Source organism: Propithecus coquereli, unplaced genomic scaffold, assembly GCF_000956105.1.
Source record: "Propithecus coquereli isolate 6110/MARCELLA unplaced genomic scaffold, Pcoq_1.0 Scaffold299, whole genome shotgun sequence".
NCBI lineage: Eukaryota > Metazoa > Chordata > Mammalia > Primates > Indriidae > Propithecus > Propithecus coquereli.
This window is the reverse complement of record NW_012148607.1, coordinates 3723305-3741943: the sequence shown is the minus strand read 5'-3', so window position 1 is coordinate 3741943 and position 18639 is coordinate 3723305. Positions and strand designations below refer to the sequence as shown.

The 18639-nt window shown below is 42.8% G+C and overlaps 1 protein-coding gene across 3 annotated transcripts in view; it reads left to right on the top strand.

The window, feature by feature from the left end:
- The window catches only part of ST3GAL3 (ST3 beta-galactoside alpha-2,3-sialyltransferase 3), a 181960-nt gene that overhangs the window by 72782 nt on the left and 90539 nt on the right, over nt 1–18639 (top strand). For 2 of the 3 annotated variants that reach the window (XM_012648979.1, XM_012648980.1), the window contains exon 4: nt 16453–16495. The exons of the other annotated variant lie outside the window; for it this stretch is intronic. In XM_012648979.1, the coding sequence (XP_012504433.1) occupies nt 16453–16495 (43 nt within the window). The remainder of the gene's footprint in view (nt 1–16452; nt 16496–18639) is intronic. 3 annotated transcript variants of the gene reach the window in all.

Below are 18639 nucleotides of genomic sequence, written 5' to 3'. Positions count from 1 at the left end.
GGCCTTGTTTACTGGCTCCTACTTACCTCCCCAATTTCACTTCAGTTCATTTGCCCCTCACTCACTGCCCTCAAGCCACATCGACATTCCTGCTATTCCTGGAAGATTCCAGGTCGCTTCCAGCTTCAGGGTCTTTGCACTTGCTGTTTCCTCTACCTAGACTACTCTTACCTCCTGCTTGTTGCATGACTGTCTTTAGGCCTCTGTCCCAATGTCACCTCTGCAGAAAAGTCTTCCCAGACCACTTTATCTAAGGTAATCTGCTTCCCTGATGCCCAGTTCTTCTCTAAAATGCTATGTCTTCATTCCTTTTTAGCACTCATTCTTCCTTCAAACTGTCATCTTATTTACTTGCATACTGTTAGTCATCCACTGGAATGTAGTCTTCATTTGGCCAAGGTGCTTGTCTGTTTTGTTCATCACTGTATCACTGGTACTTAGAACAGTGCCTGGCACATGACAGGTGCTCAATATTTGTTGAATGAAAAGTAGAAAATTAACAACAATAATGTTCATCACTTAATGAATACTTAAGGGTTAAATAAATAATGGCATATCCATGCAGTGGGATACTGTGGAGTCATTAGAAATGATGCAGCTTTATTTTTATTGACACAGAAGATGTTGAAGATATTGTTGAGTAAACAAAACAAGGACTAACAACATGTATATTGAGGCCAAATGTAAGTAAACTGATATGTACATTCCATATAGTATTTCTGGAAAGAGATTTCTGGGAAAATCGTCACCAAAATGTTTATAGTGATTAACCTTAGGTAATGGAGGTTTCAAATGGTTCTTACTTCATTCTTTTTTTTTTTTTTTTTATTGAGACAGAGTCTCGCTTTTGTTGCCCCGGCTAGAGTGAGTGCCGTGGCGTCAGCCTAGCTCACAGCAACCTCAAACTCCTGGGCTCAAGCGATCCTCCTGCCTCAGCCTCCCGAGCAGCTGGGACTACAGGCATGCGCCACCATGCCCGGCTAATTTTTTCTATATATTTTTAGTTGTCCAATTAATTTCTTTCTATTTTTAGTAGAGATGGGGTCTCGCTCTTGCTCAGGCTGGTCTCGAACTCCTGAGCTCAAACGATCCTCCCACCTCGGCCTCCCAGAGTGCTAGGATTACAGGCGTGAGCCACCACGTCCGGCCTCTTACTTCATTCTTTACAAGTGTTTTTGCACTTGGATTTTTATATTGAGCATGCGTTATCCTTATAACTGGGAAAAATAAGTTATTTTTGTTTTGGGGGGACTCTGTCTTCTTTTGTTTAATAATTGCTTGGTTATTTATCTCTAGTCCTGACTTTTCATCCAAGTATAAGTCTTATATTGATAAATATCTATGTAGATATTAATTTGGATAATTTTTAAGATCAACATGTACAAAACCAAAATGTCTCATTTCTTTAAATATTCAACAACTGATATCCAAACTTTTTCTCTTGATTTTATATTTCTGCTTTTAGTGCTATCTCAATGTCAGTCACACAAGTTAAATATCTTCTGCCAATTAAACATTATTTTAAACTGCATAGCTAAATAATATAATAAAAGTTCAAATATTACAGGTAAGTCCACTGTGTCATTGACTCCCCTCATCCTAGTCTTATGTCCAAAAAAAACCAAAAATTGCATATAATCTCAGTCCCTTAAAAATATGTGTGTGTGTGTGTATGTGTGTGTGTACAAAATACATAGTTTTGTTTGGGACAGATATATTTGACAATTTATCTGGATATCTTTCTTTCAGTGTTAGTATAAATAAATCCATCTCATTGTTTTAAATATTAACAGTATTTCATCTTCATCAAGCCATTTTAAAAACATCTCCCTTACATGCCAGCTCACACAAAATCTTTTTTATCTCAACATTGCCATTTTATGTACCGTTTGAACTCCCATTTTAAAGATGAGAAACCTAGGCCCATAAAGTTTATTTGACCTGTCCAAGGTTATTGAGCTGTCTGTGTAAAATCAAGTTGTAAAACCAGACCTGCTGACTCTCTATTGGATTGTCACCTGCACCAGAGCTCCTTTATTTGCATTCACATTGCTACTTGCCTAGGACTGTCAGGATGCCATGGAAGTATAGACACCTCGAGAGAGAGATCTATGCAGAGCAACTATTCAGCCAGTCTTCCCCTCTCTTTATCACCTCATAGCTATAACCTAACATCAAAATCCAAATAAAAGAGTTGGAATGTAATATTCTTATTAACTTTCTGAAAGCCCAAAAAAAAAAAATAATTTCTCGGTAAGTGTCTTAGTCCATTTGGGCTGCTATAACAAAATTACCTAGACTGAGTAATTTTTAAACAACAGAAATTTATTTCTCATAGTTCTGGAGGCTGGAAAGTCCAAGATCAAGGCATCAGTAGATTCAGTGTTTGGAAAGGGTCCATTCATCATAGGTGGCACCTGCTATGTGTGTCCTCACAAGGCAGAAGGGGCAAATAGGCTCCCTCAAGCCTCTTTAATAAAAGCATTAATCCCATTCATGAGAGTGGTGCCAGCATGAGCTAATCACCATCTAAAGGCCCCACCTCTTAATACTCTCATGTTGATTATTAGGTTCCAACATAGGAATTTGGGGGGACACCAGCATTTAGACCATAGCAGCGAGTACTTATGCCTTATCTACCTTACTAGGTGGTAAGCTTCAGGAAGTTTAAGATAAAAACTGCAGAGCAAGCCACTCCTTTTCCATTTCCTGTACCAGCTGCTCTTTCAACATGCTGTCCCTCATAATCCTCCTGAAGCTTAGTGCAAGATGCCTGGCATGGCCTGGACACACTTGATATCACGAATACGATTGAATTCACTGCAGTACTTGGCCCTGGACATCTGTTATTTTCCCAGGACAGAGGGGAAATGAGTACAGTGACCTCTCTGGCTGCAGTGGGAGGGGGCTTCTATCCATGGTGAGGGGCCTCCAGGGCTCCTTCTATAGCCTGTGATTCTCCTACTCAGGGCCAAGGAGGTTCTACTCTCCATCAGCTCCAATAGCCCCACATCGGAGAAGAGCTGTGCTGTGCTTGGCTGGGGACTCGTGTTCTCAGAAACGTCTTGCTAGGCCCCTTACCTCCCCCAACAAATACGCCCATTTGGGGTTGGATTTTAGTTTGTGAGCTTTTAAGTTATTTTGCCGGTCCATTTAATTTAGTCTAGGTCAGTGGGTTTTTCTGTGTTTAGTTTATAAAACTGCTTTTCCTATTTTAGTTTGTCTTTGATTAATTGATCCCATGTTACAGTTTATTTCCCTGACTCGAGATGATGTGGGAGCTATTTGCACTTTGGCCGGCCCCTCTCAGGCCTCTGCTGACTCTCATGATTCATGTGTGGCATGGCCGGGGCCCCCTGGCATGGCCCCTAGGGCAGGCGGTGGGAGGTACTAATATATAATGCTTTCATGGCAGCTACTCTCCTATTATGAGGGTCTGCTTTCTTGCCTCCTCTGAGAGTCAGTGTGGAATAATGTAAAGCAAAGAAGCTTCAGAGTCAGAGCCAGCTAGTCCACTTAATGGTTGGGGGTCTTAAACATGTGTTACCCCTCTCTAAGCCTCTGTTTCCTCCTCTAAATGGAGATGATACCTCATAGGGCTGTAAGGATTAACTTGACAGTACTGAGAGCAGCATGAATACACAGTAGATGCTCAATAAATAGTAGTCCCCTCGATCTTTCCTTCACCCAGCATGTCTGGCAGTCCATTTGGAACTAGTGCCAACTTCCTTCTCCACCCAAGCCGTGGCATGTATTAATATTATGTATGTTTCACTGGAAACTGTACAGTGTCATTTCTTAAGAAACGAGAGACCTATTTTGGTTAAGATAGGTCCGCGTTCCATTTACCGCTGTGCCTTTTGCACTTAGCAATTCATCATAGCCCAGAGATTGGAGCCAAGACCACTTTAAAGAAGATCTGGAGGCAGAACTGCTTCTCTTGTGTGGGTTGACTTTTCTTGCTTGATGGACTATCCTGCCTATGTGGCTTTTGTAAATTATAATATGAAACATTGTGATTTTCTGATAGAACCAAGTTCGTATTTGTATGCCATAAGATACTAAACTGTGTAATCTTCCTCAAACTGGTCCTCGTGAGAAATATTCACGGTTGTCATCAGTAGCAGTTATCTAATAAGCATCTGCTTTATGCCAAGCACAGTGACAGCTGATGGGAATCTGTGGTGGTTATTTAAAATGAAAAAAGGAATTGGGTCACTCAGGACTGAAAATGCCAGTGCATTTTAGGCTCATGTTGTGTGGCTATATTCCCTGAGATTCCATTCTGGGGCTTAGTAGCCTGAAGGTGAGGCTATAGTAGGACACCTGGCTTAGGGAATTTTCTAGAACATCTCACTTTGTCCTAAAATAGAATCTCATTGCATAGCATAGTGCTCCCAACTGTTTGCACATCAGAATGTCAGTAGAAAGCAATAACATTTGTGTGCCATACTACAATAAATAGGAGGGGGCTTGGAGTTATCTAAATAGGCATTGTGAACACATTTATAATTTTTTTATATTATAGAATTGTGATGGCAAAATGAAACACAAAGTATTATGAAGTATATTAAATGTTGACTTGCTGTAAAACATAAAAATAAATCTTTTCAAGTTTTTAATTAAAAACTTGAGCTTGTTTCGGTGCTCATATATTTTTATATCAGGTTTTATGCCTGGGAAGGCTTCATGTAACTCCTGTCAAGACTTTAATGATGTTCAGCTGTTATCGTCAAAAAGAAATTTTGTTCACAAATAACTGATAAAAAATGTAAAACTATTTTTGCACTCATTCACAAGTTTACAATGGTTGAAATTATAAAGAATCCAACAGCTCTTCCTTTTCTTTAATTAAAATTGTAATGTTGAAATTTCTTGCAATAGAACAAATGGATTTCAAATCCAATCTCACTTTTTTATATAAAGTGTTTCAAAATAGCATGAAGCAAAATGTACATGAATTCTTAGAACAGTCACCCTGCGACTGGCTTGGAGACCATAAAAGGCTACATTAGCTGCAGATATGCAAAGGCATTGTGACGACAGGTGTTTTGAGCTCTACCCAGAGTTGTGCCCCACTGGGAGTTCTCACCTGGCCTACCTGGCCCTGATCAGCAGCCTCTGGAACAACACTTTGCTCCACGAGCTCCAGGAACACATCCTCTTCCAGCAACTCCATAGGCTTCTGTGTCCGCGGGCAGTGGTGGAGTGCTGAAGGAGGTGTCTCAGGCTCCCTGCTTCTGAGGACTAGATAGTGTCCCATCAGATCCTGCTTTGCAGGGACTTCCCTCACTGGTGCCCCAGCCAGAGGAGCTGGCCCCCATGCTTTGTCCAGCCACCCCAAGGGCACATACCAGAACACATTTGGGAAGCTTTGATGTCCCCGAGACCCATGAGATGAGAACTGATTGCAGATCAGGTCTATCTGCAAGGCGAGGAAATGCCTTCTTTCCTGACCCTGCCATGAGTTTGCGCCCCTCGAGTAGGAATGCTATAGTTATTATATGCTAGAGGCATTGCTATAACCGTAGTGAGAACTAGGCCTCTTTTTGAGATGGAGAGTCAGTCTCTTCCTGAAACAGAAGTTAAAAGAGAAACTTGAGCTTTAGAATCACAGTTTGCAAAGTGTGGTCTGTGGACCCCTGGGGAGGTTCCCCAGGATCATTTCAGGGAGTCTGTGAGGTCACAGCTATTTTCATAATACTACCAAAATTTTCCTTGCCTTTTTTCACTGATAATTCAAAAACAGGAGTGGGTAGAACTTCAGTGCATTAGCATGAATGAAGGCAGCAGCACTAAACTATGCTAGTAGGCAATTGTTGCATTCTTCATGGCCATACACAGTTTTAAAAAAGATCAGTTTTACTTAAAATATCCTTCATGAAGCAGTAACGATTATTAAATTTATTTGCTTTCATCCCTCAAGTACACATCTTTTTAATATTCTCTGTGGACCTATGCATAAGACACACTGTCGTGTACCAAAGTACAGTGGTTGTCTTTAGGAAAAGCACTTGTGTTGCCAGCTGAACTAGCTACATTTTTCATGGAACACCATTTTTACTTGAAAGAACAACTGACAGACAAACTATGGTTTGTCATACTTTGGAATTTGGCAGATATTTCCTCAATAATGAAAGTGAGCATATCACTTCAGGAGAAGTGACTGACAGTATTTTGTTGCCAGTGATAAAATGTGAGCATTCAAGTAAAAATTAGAATTTTGGGAAACATGTTTCTACTTGATAACTTACCAATACTTTAAATTTTAAATTAAACTAGGGTGGGGGGTTGGCCCTATGTTATGGCCTGACTAGTGGTCAATTTTGATAAATGTTCCCGCCATGCTTGCAAGGAATGTGCATTCTCCATTTGTTGGATGCAGAGTTCTCTGTATGTCAGTTAGTCCTAATTTAGTAATTGTTCTTTTCAAATCTTCTGAATTCTCACTGATTTTGTGAGCCTGATTTTTCAGTGTTGTGTTTCCTATTATGATGATAGTAGACCTATTGTGTGTTTCTCCTTGCAATTCTGTTCATTTTACTTTATGGGGAGGTTTTGTTATATGGTGCATATGCACTTTGATACTCCTTTTGTTTATGTGCAGTTTCTGAACCTTCTAGGAGTTTATATGAGCTCTTCATTTTTCTTCCGACAATTTATATAAATCTTTTGCTGTAGCTAAGAACACTGACTTATCCCTTCGAAGTGGCAATGGAAGAGTTAATGGTTAATTTCAAAGACATCTGAAAAAGCACTTTATGCTTTCACAGCTCTGACTTGGTGCAGGTGCAGGAGGAGAAGGGCAAAGATTTGCATCAGCTGTGTCACTCCCACCTGGATCTGGGCAGAGAATACACAAGTGTTCCTTGGTCACTGCTTTTTGTAATCCTGGGCTTTCCAGCCTGGCTGAGGCAGGCAGCTTAAGCCACCAGACTAAACATGTCTCCTTCACTACACAGCTGCTGGCTTGCTGCTTTGATACCTGGCAGGGGAGTATCTTCAGGTGCTGGGAGAGCTGGATATGAATGTCCATGCTGTTGTGCCTGGCTGACTTGGGATTCTTAGTCTTCTGTTCTTAGTACAGATCTGGGATCAGTGAACTGCTGGTGAGACCCGGACTTCCCTGCTAGCCTCCCCAGAGGTGAATTGTCCCTGCCTCTGCCTTCCTGGTTGCTTTCTTTTCTGGTTTGCACTTCCTAAAGATTATGCTTAAGCTTTCATGCTAGTCAGGGAACTCTGTAAGGAGCCACACACAGATTAGACCATCAGTAACATGAACATGTGGCTGGGGCTGAGAGTAAAGCACTTACCAGTTAAGATCCTTGGTTGGGATGGTGATGGGGCAGTCACCAGTGGCTCAGGAAGCTCAGGAAATCTTTGTAAAGAAGGCTACATTTCAGGCCTTATAAATGATGGGAGGGAATTACTTTGACAGATTGGGAGTTCTCAAAAAGGAACTGAAGTAGGGGATGTGAGGGACATTAAATAAACAGAGCAGCAGACAGTTGTGCCTAAGAAGAGCCAGGGGAGTCTTTCTATGGGCAGGTGACTACAGTGTCATCAGATGGGCTGGGAGCCAGGAATGGCCAGAGCAAGGGCAGCACTGCTGTCAGAGACAGGCTAGTGAGTGGGAGAGGTGGCTACTGCCATTGCCGCCACCACCAACATTGCCCCCTCGCTGCAAGGGCTGAAGGAAGACAAAGGATCCAGGTCTCAGAGCCACTCATTAGGCTCCGTTGGTCATTTGGTCACTCCATTCATTCTTCCATTCATTCATGCATGTGTGGAAGACCAACTCTGTGCCAGACCCTATATTAGGTGCCAATGATACAGAGGCGAGCCAGAGACTCTTAGGAGGACTCCAATATGTATGTTTGGATTGTTTAATTGTAAGCAACAGAAACTGACTTGGGTTAACTTTTTTTTAAAAAAAGGAATTTACCAGAAGAACATGGGTACCCACAGAATTAGATTAAAAGCCAAACATCCAGTCCTCAGAAAGAACATAAAGGGCAGCTCTAGGAATCTAGATTGCAGGAATAAGTGGCTCCGTTCTTTAGCATACTGTTTTTCTCCCTGATGTCACTCCGCTTAAGGGAGATAGAGTCCAGCCAGCCTAGCTTTTGTCAAGTGCCTACACTGTGGACACAGATCCCACTGGCAGGGCCACCACTTGCCTGCAATGGGAGAAGAGCAGTTCCCTGTAGGAAACCCAAGAGGCTTGTTTCTAAAAGTACAAGTGACAGATGTGCACTGCAGGCTCATAAGTAACTTCTGTAAGTTTGGTGGAGAGGACAGATAAAGTGGCACTTAAGCTAACAGGTTAGATCAGAGAAGGTGTTGTTCATTCAACATGCACTCAACATGTGTTAGGTGATGCAGCTGTGAGGAAGACCAGAAAACCCTTGGTGGAACTTCCAGACTAGCAAAGGAGAGGCACCAAATAGTCTAATAAATGTGTGATTACTAACTGGAATAAGTTCTGTGAGGGGAAAGTACACTGTGTCACAGGAGCAGGTGAGGGGCACGATCTAGACAGGAAGGGGAAGGGACGCTCTTATTAGAGGGGGCCTTTGAACTAGGGTCTAAAGAATGAGCAGGAATTAATCAAACAAAGAGGTGGCTTATTCAAGAAACTGAAAGAAGGCCAAAATAGCCAGAGCACAGAGCACAAGGGAAAAGATAGTGCAAGATAGGGCTGGGAAGGTAGGCAAAGGCCAAATCATGAATTTCCTTGTTGCACTGCAAGAATATCTATAAATTGAGCTTTGGTGGTGGCTGTATCTTGAAGGGTGAGTGAGTGTTCACTAAGTTAGCAAGGTGAGTGAGGCCATTATAGAGGAAATAACATCTGCAACAGCTCTCTGACATAAAGACTACCTAGAAAGGAATGGCAGAAGACTAGGCTGAGAAGACAGATAGGTCTTGCCACGTGGTCTAAGCAACAGCAAAGACTCAAGCAAAAGTAATGAGGAAGAGGGTCTGTACTTGGAAATGAGAAACATAGGATACACCAAAAATTTCTTTCTTGGAGAAGTGGATGATAATGCCATTATAAAAAAAAAAAAGAAAAAAAAGAAAGAAGGAAAGAAACCAAGGCTGGGGACAGAGTGAAGATAAAGTCTGATTTGTAGCATTTTGAGTTAGAGGTGACTGTCATTTGGGAACAATGTATAGGAAATAACCAATGTGAAAAGGGGTTGGAAAAATATTTTAAATGAAGGGAGAAATATATACAAAGGCCAGGAGATGGTAATGATACTCTGGAGGAAGACAAAATAGTTCCAGTATGACTGGAGCATAGCGTGTGGCAGGGGCGAGGAGGGGACGATGTCAGGATCAAAAAATGAAGTTGGAACGGTTGCTGTAGGCAAGATCACAAAGGATCTTGTAAACCAAGAGATTGGAGTTTATTCTGAGAACAATAGAGTCCGTTCAAAGGTTATAAGCAGGGTTGTGACATGACCATATTTCTCTTATCGAAAGGTAGCTCTGGTTACATATCGTTTGAAAGGGACAAGACGGGAGCGGGGAGACCTGGCTATAACGGGAGGCTGTTGTGGTAATCCAGGTGAGAGGCGAAGCTGGCCTGGTCAAGGATGGTAGTAATGGAGAAAAATAAGTGGATCTGAGATCCACTGAGGAGATGGAATGAAAAGGACGTGGTAATTAATTGAACGAAGTAAGAGAGAAGCAGGAATCGAGGAGTTCTCTCAGGTTTCAAGTTTAGGCATCTGGGTAGATAGCGGTGCCATTCATTAAGACAGGAAATACAGGAAGAGAACCGGGTTCTGGGTGTGTGTGAACATAATGAAGATGAACTCTGTGTGGGGCATCTTGAGTTTTAAGTGCCTATAGGACACTGAGTGGAAATGTTTAGGAGGCAGCTGGCCATGCAAATGGGGAGCTCAGGAGGGAGGGTTGGTCAGGAATGAGAGATTTGGTTTGGGTGCAGTGGAAAGATGATTGGGATAGGCTTAACTGAGTGTTGAGTAAGATGAAGTCTAGACTGAATAAGGAAAACTAAAGAAAGAAGGAGAAATGACTGAAAAACATATGAAAAAAGTTTTCTCATACATTGAACAATAGCTAGCACAGGACACTGATCTCTGAAAGAAGGGCACCAAATAAGGTTAGCCCTATAATTGCCAAGCTAACTATCTGGAGAGAGTTTCCAGGCCACAGCACAGGGAAGGAGAATCCAAACAGAACCCAAGACTCTTTTTAAGTTGAGGAAACAGTTGAGAATTTGAGGAGGCCAAGGCAGCTAGAATTCATAGGCAGATTACCAGAGAGGAGAGAGCTGTACACAGAGAGTGCTCTGGGGATCTGTCAAAGGTTGCCTTGGACTTCTTAGCTGTTGAGTGCATGTGGATGGGAAAACTACCAGAAACTGGGGAAAGAACCACTGGAAAGGGGCAAGCAGAATAATCCGTAAAGTTCACATAGGGTTGGGAATTGTGAAAAAACGTCATAATACATGAGCATCACATATATATTCAGAAAGGTATTGCCATATCAGTGGGGCAAAATTAGTAATGGTGCAAAATCAGGCTGAAGTTCATTCTTGCCTTTAACCTTAACCTTACAAAGCTTAAAAGCAAGCCTTGAAAGGATCAAACTGTTTTCAAGTAATTTAATTGCACTTCAAAAATGATTAAGGAATGTACAAATATCCTGTTCCCAAAAAGGTAAAATTCATATGGCTGGCAACCAATCAAAAATTACTAGGCAATTCAGAAAAGCATGAAAATACAACCTATAATGAGAAAAACCAATCAGTGGAAACAGGCCTAGAGATGACACAAATGGTAGTAGACAGGGATGTTACAACATATTACATATTACATATGTTCAAGAAGGTAGAGGAAAGCATGAGGATATTAAGGAAAGGCATGGAAGATATTAAAAAAAAACTAGACATGAAAAAATACAAGTCTGGGATGAAAAATGTACCGGGTAGATAATCAGCAAATTAGATACTATAGAAGAAAAGAGTAGTGAACTAGAAGATGAATCAATAGAAACTATCCAAAATGAAATGCACAATGGAAATTACCAGGAAAAAAAATAAACAGAACATCAATGAGCTGTGGGACTCCAAATAGCCTAATACGTGTGTAATTGGATCCCCCAAAAGAGAGAATAGGGCAGAAAAATATTTGAAGAAATAATTGCCAAATTTTTTTCAAATTTGATTAAAATCCAAGAATCCCCATGAACCCCAAACACAGGAAAGATGGTGGAAACCACAACACAGCACATTGTAAGCACTCCCTTCTCACCACCCATAGGTACTCGGCGAAGGGGAGGAAAAGCAAAGTCTCAAGGCACAGCCAGGCTGCAGTTCTGGCAGGGGGCAGAGGGAGGTGAGCCAGGTGGTGGGAATGGGGAGTCCAGAGGGCATTTTGAGAAGGATTTCAGTAGGAGGTTGGTCAGGAAAGAACACCCACAGAGGAATAAGGATGAGAGAAATAAGGTCCATGGCCTCTTTTAACTGGTTATATCTGGGAGATTTAGCTCTAAATTTTCCAAAGGTTACTCCTACTGTTCTCAAGGGGCCTTTGTTTGTTCAGGGCAGCGCATTCCTCCTTCTGGTAAATGTGTGTCACGAGGGACTCGTCATTTTCACAAGCCCCATCTCCTCGATCCCTGTGATTAGATGCAAGCTCCGCCAACCCTAGCCCTTCCCCAGGAGTTTTGCCATCAGGAGCAGAGAGGCAGATCGCAGTCCCTTTTTAGTGGCAAAGCTGAAGGCATGTGCCCAGAAGTTGCCAGCGGCCATGCTGCCTCCCTTGTGAAGAAAGCTCAGGGGAGAGTAAAGCCAACGAGGGATGTCCAATGACATGCCAGTCATTTTTGGTCATCCCTGAAGCCCTCCACACTCTGGCCCTTCCCGCAGTTTGGTTATATGAACCATTAAATTGCCCTAGTTGCCTAAGTTAGTGCAACCAGTATGTTGTACTAACATTGAGGGATAATCATAGACACCTTTATTTTATCTCCCACTGTTCCCTTAAAATGTTTTCATGTTTTTAATACCTCTGAGATAATAAAAATCCCATGGTCACACTGAGTCGCCAATTCCAAAACTTAGAGTGTCCTGCCTTATGTAGCAGTCACAGCTTTCAGTTCATACAAAGCTGCAGTGACTTCTCCTCCCTGCATCAGGGCTGTGGACCAGCAGGTGCCTGATCAGGGAAGGGCAGGCCTCCTTCATCCTTCCCCTCCTCCTCCTCCTCCCCAGTCGCTGGCGGCTGCTTCTGACCTTCCGCGCCTGCTGTGGAGAAAGAGAATGTGAGCAGAAAACACCTAGGCTAGTGTTTGCACCCTCTGGACCTGGCAAGTGTTTCAAGCTGATTCTGGGGGTGCTCTTGTGGGTTTTGGGGGACCCCTCCTCTGCAGTTCCCCTGATGTAGGTAATGCCCCCACCTCAGCCTTGCCACTTACTCCTTCTGCAGCTCCTGGGAATCCCGGCGGCTGCCCCTGCTTCTGTTGTTGGCTCAGGGCCCATCAGCCCTGCAGAAAGGACCTAAAACAACCACACCAGCTCCCTCACGCACCCTCTCCCACCGCAGATTCTGGAGTGCAGGCCGGTCCCTGGGCTGCTGTCTCCTGCAGCCAGCCAGCCCACCTCGTGTCCTTAAGACTCGGGTGGGAGCCCACTGTGTTCCCCAGGCTGGGTGAGAGACAAGTACTCATCCTGCCCTTTAAGGGAGGCGGGGTTCATAACACAGCTTTCCCCAAAGGAATTTTTTATATTCTTTCTCCCATCATCTCTAACAACTGGTTACTTTAGAGGACCGTTAGAATTATGTGACAAGTTTTCAGATATTTCCTTTGAAAGTCTGCATCTTAGTCTAGCACCTAACTTTGGTGTCTGAAATGTATCACCTTAGAGGCTTAGCTGAAACTTTCTTTTTAGCATCCTGTTATACTAATTTGATTTGAATTTATGACTGTTATGACCAAATAATGCTGATAGTAACAGTCAACAAATATTCACTGAGTATCTGCTGTGTGCAGCCACGGCCCTCATGAGCTGTCAGTCTAGGACAGTTTACAAGCGTTTAGCCTGCAGGCTGCATCCTGCCCATAGGCATATTTTGGATGATTCACATAATTTTTAGATTTTTCTTGAATCCACTGCCGATATTTAGAAACTGAGAAATTTCACCTAAAATAATCCAGATTCCTGGCTTGAAAAAAAAATCAGAAGATCTGCTGACACAGGCCTGCACTGCTGCCTGGCACAGTGAGCTAGAGCTGTAGATGCTGCACCTTGGCTGGCATGCGCCCTGTAGGTGGACTCTGTCCCCTCTGGGCTCCAACGAGCCAAGCGCCTGTTGCCATTTGTCATCAGTGGGCTCACACAGTTACCTTTTCCTAAGTTAAAGAATAAAGGCTGGGGGTGGTGGCTCATGCCTATAATCCCAGCACTTTGGGAGTCTAAGGTGGGAGGATCACTTGAGGCCAGGAGTTCAAGACTAGCCTGAGAAACATAACAACACCCCATCTCTGCAAAAAATAAGAAAAATTAGCTGGTGCAGTGGTGTGCACCCATAAGCACAGCTATTTAGGAGGCTGAGGTAGGAGAATCAGTTAAGCCCAGGAATTCGAAGTTGCAGTGAGCTATGATCATGCTCTAGCCTGGGCAACAGAGGGAGACTCTGTCTCTAAAAATAAAATAAAATAAAGAATAAAGTGAACTATTTCTGGTACTCATGTCTCTTACTAAAAGAGAGAAAACAACAGGCCAAGAGAGTCACGGAAGGGACAAAATTTCTTTAGAAATGAAAAGTGTTTTTATATGCTTAATGTGCAATTTGTGTATATAAAACAAAATATAAGATGTCATTGGAAAATAAACCATACATACAATTTTTTTTTTTTTTTTTTTTTGAGACAGGGTCTCACTGTGTTGCCTGGGCTAGAGTGCCATGACGTCATCCTAGCTCATAGCAACCTCAAACTCCTGGGCTCAAGCAATCCTCCTGCCTCAGCCTCCTGAGTAGCTGGGACTACAGGCATGCGCCACCATGCCTGGCTAATTTTTTCTATATATTTTTAGTTGTCCGATTAATTTCTTTCTATTTTTAGTAGAGACAGGGTCTCGCTCTTGCTCAGGCTGGTTTCGAACTCCTGAGCTCAAACAATCTGCCTGCCTCGGCCTCCCAGAGAGCTAGGATTACAGGCGTGAACCACCGCGCCTGGCCCAATTATTTTTATTATACAGAAAATATGAGGGGGGGACAATGAATTGAAAAAAAGACATTTTAACAAGATTTGTGGCTTTTTTTTTTTTTTTTTTAAGAGAGACAGGCTCTTGCTCTGTTGCTCAGGCTGGAATGCAGTAGCATAATCATAGCTCACTATAACCACCAACTCCTGGGCTTTAGCAATCCTCCTACTTCAGCCTCCCAAGTAGCTGAGACTACAGGTGCATGCCACCACACTAATTTTATTTTTTGTAGAAACAGGGTCTTGCTATGTTGCTGAGGTTGGTCCTAAATTCCTGGCCTCAAGTGATCCTCCTACCTTGGCCTTCCAGAGTGCTGGGATTATAGGTGTGAGCCACCACACCTGGCCAGGATTTATTTTTTAATACAACTAAAATAAGTGATGTGAGCTACTGCAAAAGGACATTGTATCCTCCCACTTCCCTCATTTGGGTTATGTTCTTGTTTGGCCCCTGACATTTGAGTTTGCAACAAGGGTAAAAACATTCTCTGGCCTCTCTGAAAGAATCCCACAAAGTGTGGATTCACTGTCTAAAGGAATCTCAGCTCAGGTGCGAGGAGCAGTAGCATGAGAGTTGCCCCACGGTTGTCATCACACAGGGAAAAAGTGACAGGTATTTGGCAAGTTGATGAGGTTTCCTTTTCATGGAATGACAAAATACGATTGTTGACAGAGTATTAAACTCTGAAATGAACTCTTTTTGAAAATAATATTTTTAGATTTATTTTAAGTGTAAGCCATTTTGTTTTTCTTACTGAATTTTTAAAGTTCTTGATACATCAAAGAAGGTCTCTTATCCCTTTGTCTGAAAGCAAAACCAGAATTATTCTGAGGAAAGCCTTTCACTTGCCCAAGGGTATTCTCTTGGGAGGTAAGCCTTACGTTCAGTTATGTGTCCTAGTTGGTATCTTCAATTTTAAGAAGAGGATTTATTCTCTCAGCGCAGCTCAGCAGATTTTGAAAGCCATGAGTCTGGCCTGAATTGGCCTTTCAGAGTGAGTCCTGTGAGGTACTTGTCAGCCTGTGCAACTTCACCTCTCTTGGCCATTGATGGCTTATTAAAGGCTGAGTTCCTCGAAAGCCTTGCTGCCTGGCCCTTCCATCCAGTGTTTTGGCCTTGTACGCTGTTTTGCCCTCAGATTGAGCCAGGCCAGCTGAGAACTGCATTCGTAGGCCACATTATTTTGGCATAGACACACACACACACACACACACACACACACACACACACTCACTTTGCCATATTGAGCACAGCTATAAGAAACAGTTCCTTGACATTTCCTGTCATTTTCCTTATGCAAATATTTTTGAGGACACAAGATTCCTTCAAGTCTTAGTACCAAGAATAGCTGTGATTCTCCTGTTTATTTTGTAGATACTGTGAACCGTGAAATCAGTGCTTTGCACTTAGTTTTTGCTATGGATAGACAAATCCTGGGGACAGCTCTGTAATCCTCCTCCAGGAAACACACGGGGCCTTAGAATGTTCATGGTTGGTGTTCCTCTTACCCCAGCTGCATTTTGTTTTTTTTCCTATGCTTATTTCCCCTTTGGGCCCCAGATTCCTCCCTTTTTGAAATCTTATACTCCATACAATTTTGTAGGACTGCATCAACCTCATTTTGGAATGAGGTGACATATAAAGAACTTAAAGTAGTATTGCCTAATCATTTGTTGCAAACATCTTACCAGTTTTTAAATTTTATTTTAAACTTCCTATTCTCTATATAATCCAATCTGTTGATTGTTCATGATTACCATGAAGAGAATTGTTGCTGTGGACTTGAGGACCCCTTGTCTGCCACATCTTCACCCCATAGTTAACATGGCTGATTCAGCAAATATCGTTCTTAGAGCTTAGAGGAAGCAGAGAGTGCTTCTGACTCTCTTACTTCTGCAGGGTCCAGTTTCATGGTTTACGAATTTCAGTTTTAAGTACCATATCTATGCAGGAAGGCCGCTACATAACATTGGACTGATTAGCCTAGAATGCCTGGGAAATACCTGGTGTTGAACCTGGTCCTTCACAAAACAGGTATTCCACTAGCATTGTATGCTTTGTGTATTTGTGTATTTCTATTCTGTGAAGCAGTTGAATCACATTCTTTTCTGAGGGCTGTCTGTGTCTGTGGTCTAGGTCTGGGGATGCAATCTGCTAGTGTCAGCAGTGGCTTGACTTCTGTGACATTTTCTGCTTTTCTTTTTCAGAGTATGATCGGTTGGGCTTCCTCCTGAATCTGGACTCTAAACTGTGAGTAGCATGAGAAGGTGCCTTGGCTCTGGTAGAGAGGTCTGAGAAAGCTGGGGTCTCACTCTGAAGGGTCCACTGTCATCAGCCCTGTGGTCTTTGGGAGAGTCCCTGGGGCCTCTGTCTACAGAATCTTTGTGCATATTACAGTCTGCAGAGGCCTGGAGAGGATGGGATAGTGAGTGCAAACGTAAGGCCTTAGATTTGGCTGGCTCAGGCAGCTCATTATAGAAGGCAGCCACTGCCAGGTGTTTGAGGGACAAGGAGGCCCCTGGAAAGGCTTCTCCTACAGGGTGGAGGACAGTTGAGTCACAGCAGGAGGCAGTGGCCTCTCAAAGATGCTCTGCCATGTGGCATGCACAGTCTTCCATGTCAGTCCCTGCCTTCCTCTCCAGCTTCAACGCCACTCACTCCAACCACAGGTGAACCCTCCTTCCCCCTACCTTTGCATGTGCTTGTTGTCTGTGTCCCTTTCCTTACTAGACCACTTGGACATCTCAAAGACCACTTCCTCCCCACACAAAGTTGTCTCTTCTATGCGTCCTTTGAGTTTTCTACCTCTTGTTACCAAGTATCTCACTAGACGGTAACTAACTGTATAATAATTATTAATTGATTAAGGGCATAGACTCAAAGCCAGGCAAAGCTTGGTTGAAATCCCAGATTGCCATTTATTCTCTTTGTGATTTGGGACAAGATACTTAGCCATTCTGAGCCTCAGTTTTATCTGTAAGATGAAGACAATATACATACTTCACAGGGTTGTAAGGATTTAATCAAAATTATTAATTCGTAGGGGACTGTCAAGTACGAAGTATCTAATCCTTCCAGGATTCTGCCCTATTCTGGCCTTCGTGGTCTCTCTAGTGCCTAGATAGTTCTGGCATATGTTTGTTAGGTGCTCATGGATGGATGGGTGGATGATGGGAGGATGGTTCTGCACTTCCCTATTTGACCAGCAAGCCTTGGGTTGGAGCTCTATCTACTATGAGAGTTTGATCCCTGTGCAGGACCACTCACATGGTTGGTACTCAGTAGCGGCTTCCAAACCAGCTTACTACCTACTGTGGCTCCTTTCTGTTGTTATTCATCTTTGTGCACCCGTATCCCCTGACCTGTACCAGAGAGACATCATGAAAGATGAGAATTGCGTCTCCTTTCTTTCGTCTCTTGCCTCAGGCCTTGTCCACAGCTGCTTCTGATGGTGATGGCCATACCTACATACAAGACATCAAACCAGGGGCTGTTTGGCTTTCCCACTGAATAGCTTGGCATCTGGCCCCTTTTATTGGAATCTGGTTTTTTGGCTCTGGTGCCTCATACTATGAGTTCAGGCATTGTAACTCCCAGCTTTTATACGTCATGGAGGCAGCTACAAGGGAAGAATAGTCTGCTCTTTCTACCAGGCTAGTAGAGAGATGTCAGCCACATGTTAACATCTTGGGAATGGAGCTTGATTGTGCTAAAAAGCCACAAGCTTCACACTTAAAAATTCTTAATTTAGTGCTCTGGGCAAAAAACAAATCGAATGTAAGCCATAAGCAAGTAAAATGCCACCAGAACAGAAGAGATATAGTAATTACCAAGTTGAATCACATTGATGAACAAAAGACGTGTTATCTAGGACATGTTAACTACAGTATTTAATCTGTCTTCAGCGGTATAAGGAGGAGCATGAGGAGGACACTCCTGCCCTGCTGTCCTGACAGTTGGGTGGTGCAGAGTAGGCTATTGTGTACCTTTCTGTTTAGTACCAAGCCGGTTCCATGAACCATTTGAGTCAACCTGGTCTTTAGCACAGTGAATTAGCTTGGCCTCATTTGATTTAACTCGCAATCTAAGGTACAAGCTAGAATTTTCCTGCTTCTTGCTACAGAGGCTTGTCCAATCCAATGTCTTCAGAAGAAAGCACAGATATATGAGAAAGGTTTCTTCCTGTATCCACAGAGAGGCTTCCAAAGTAAGGATTCTACTTTTAGGGGGCAATTCCTCAGAAAAGTTCAGATCTCCCCTTACTGAGTCTTTCTCTGGTTGTGTTGTATTCTATTTCTGGTGTATAGGAAAGGACCTGAACTTGGATCAGAACTGGATTTGAATTCTGCCTCTGCTGCTTAGTATTACATAACCTTACATAATCTTTTTAGCTT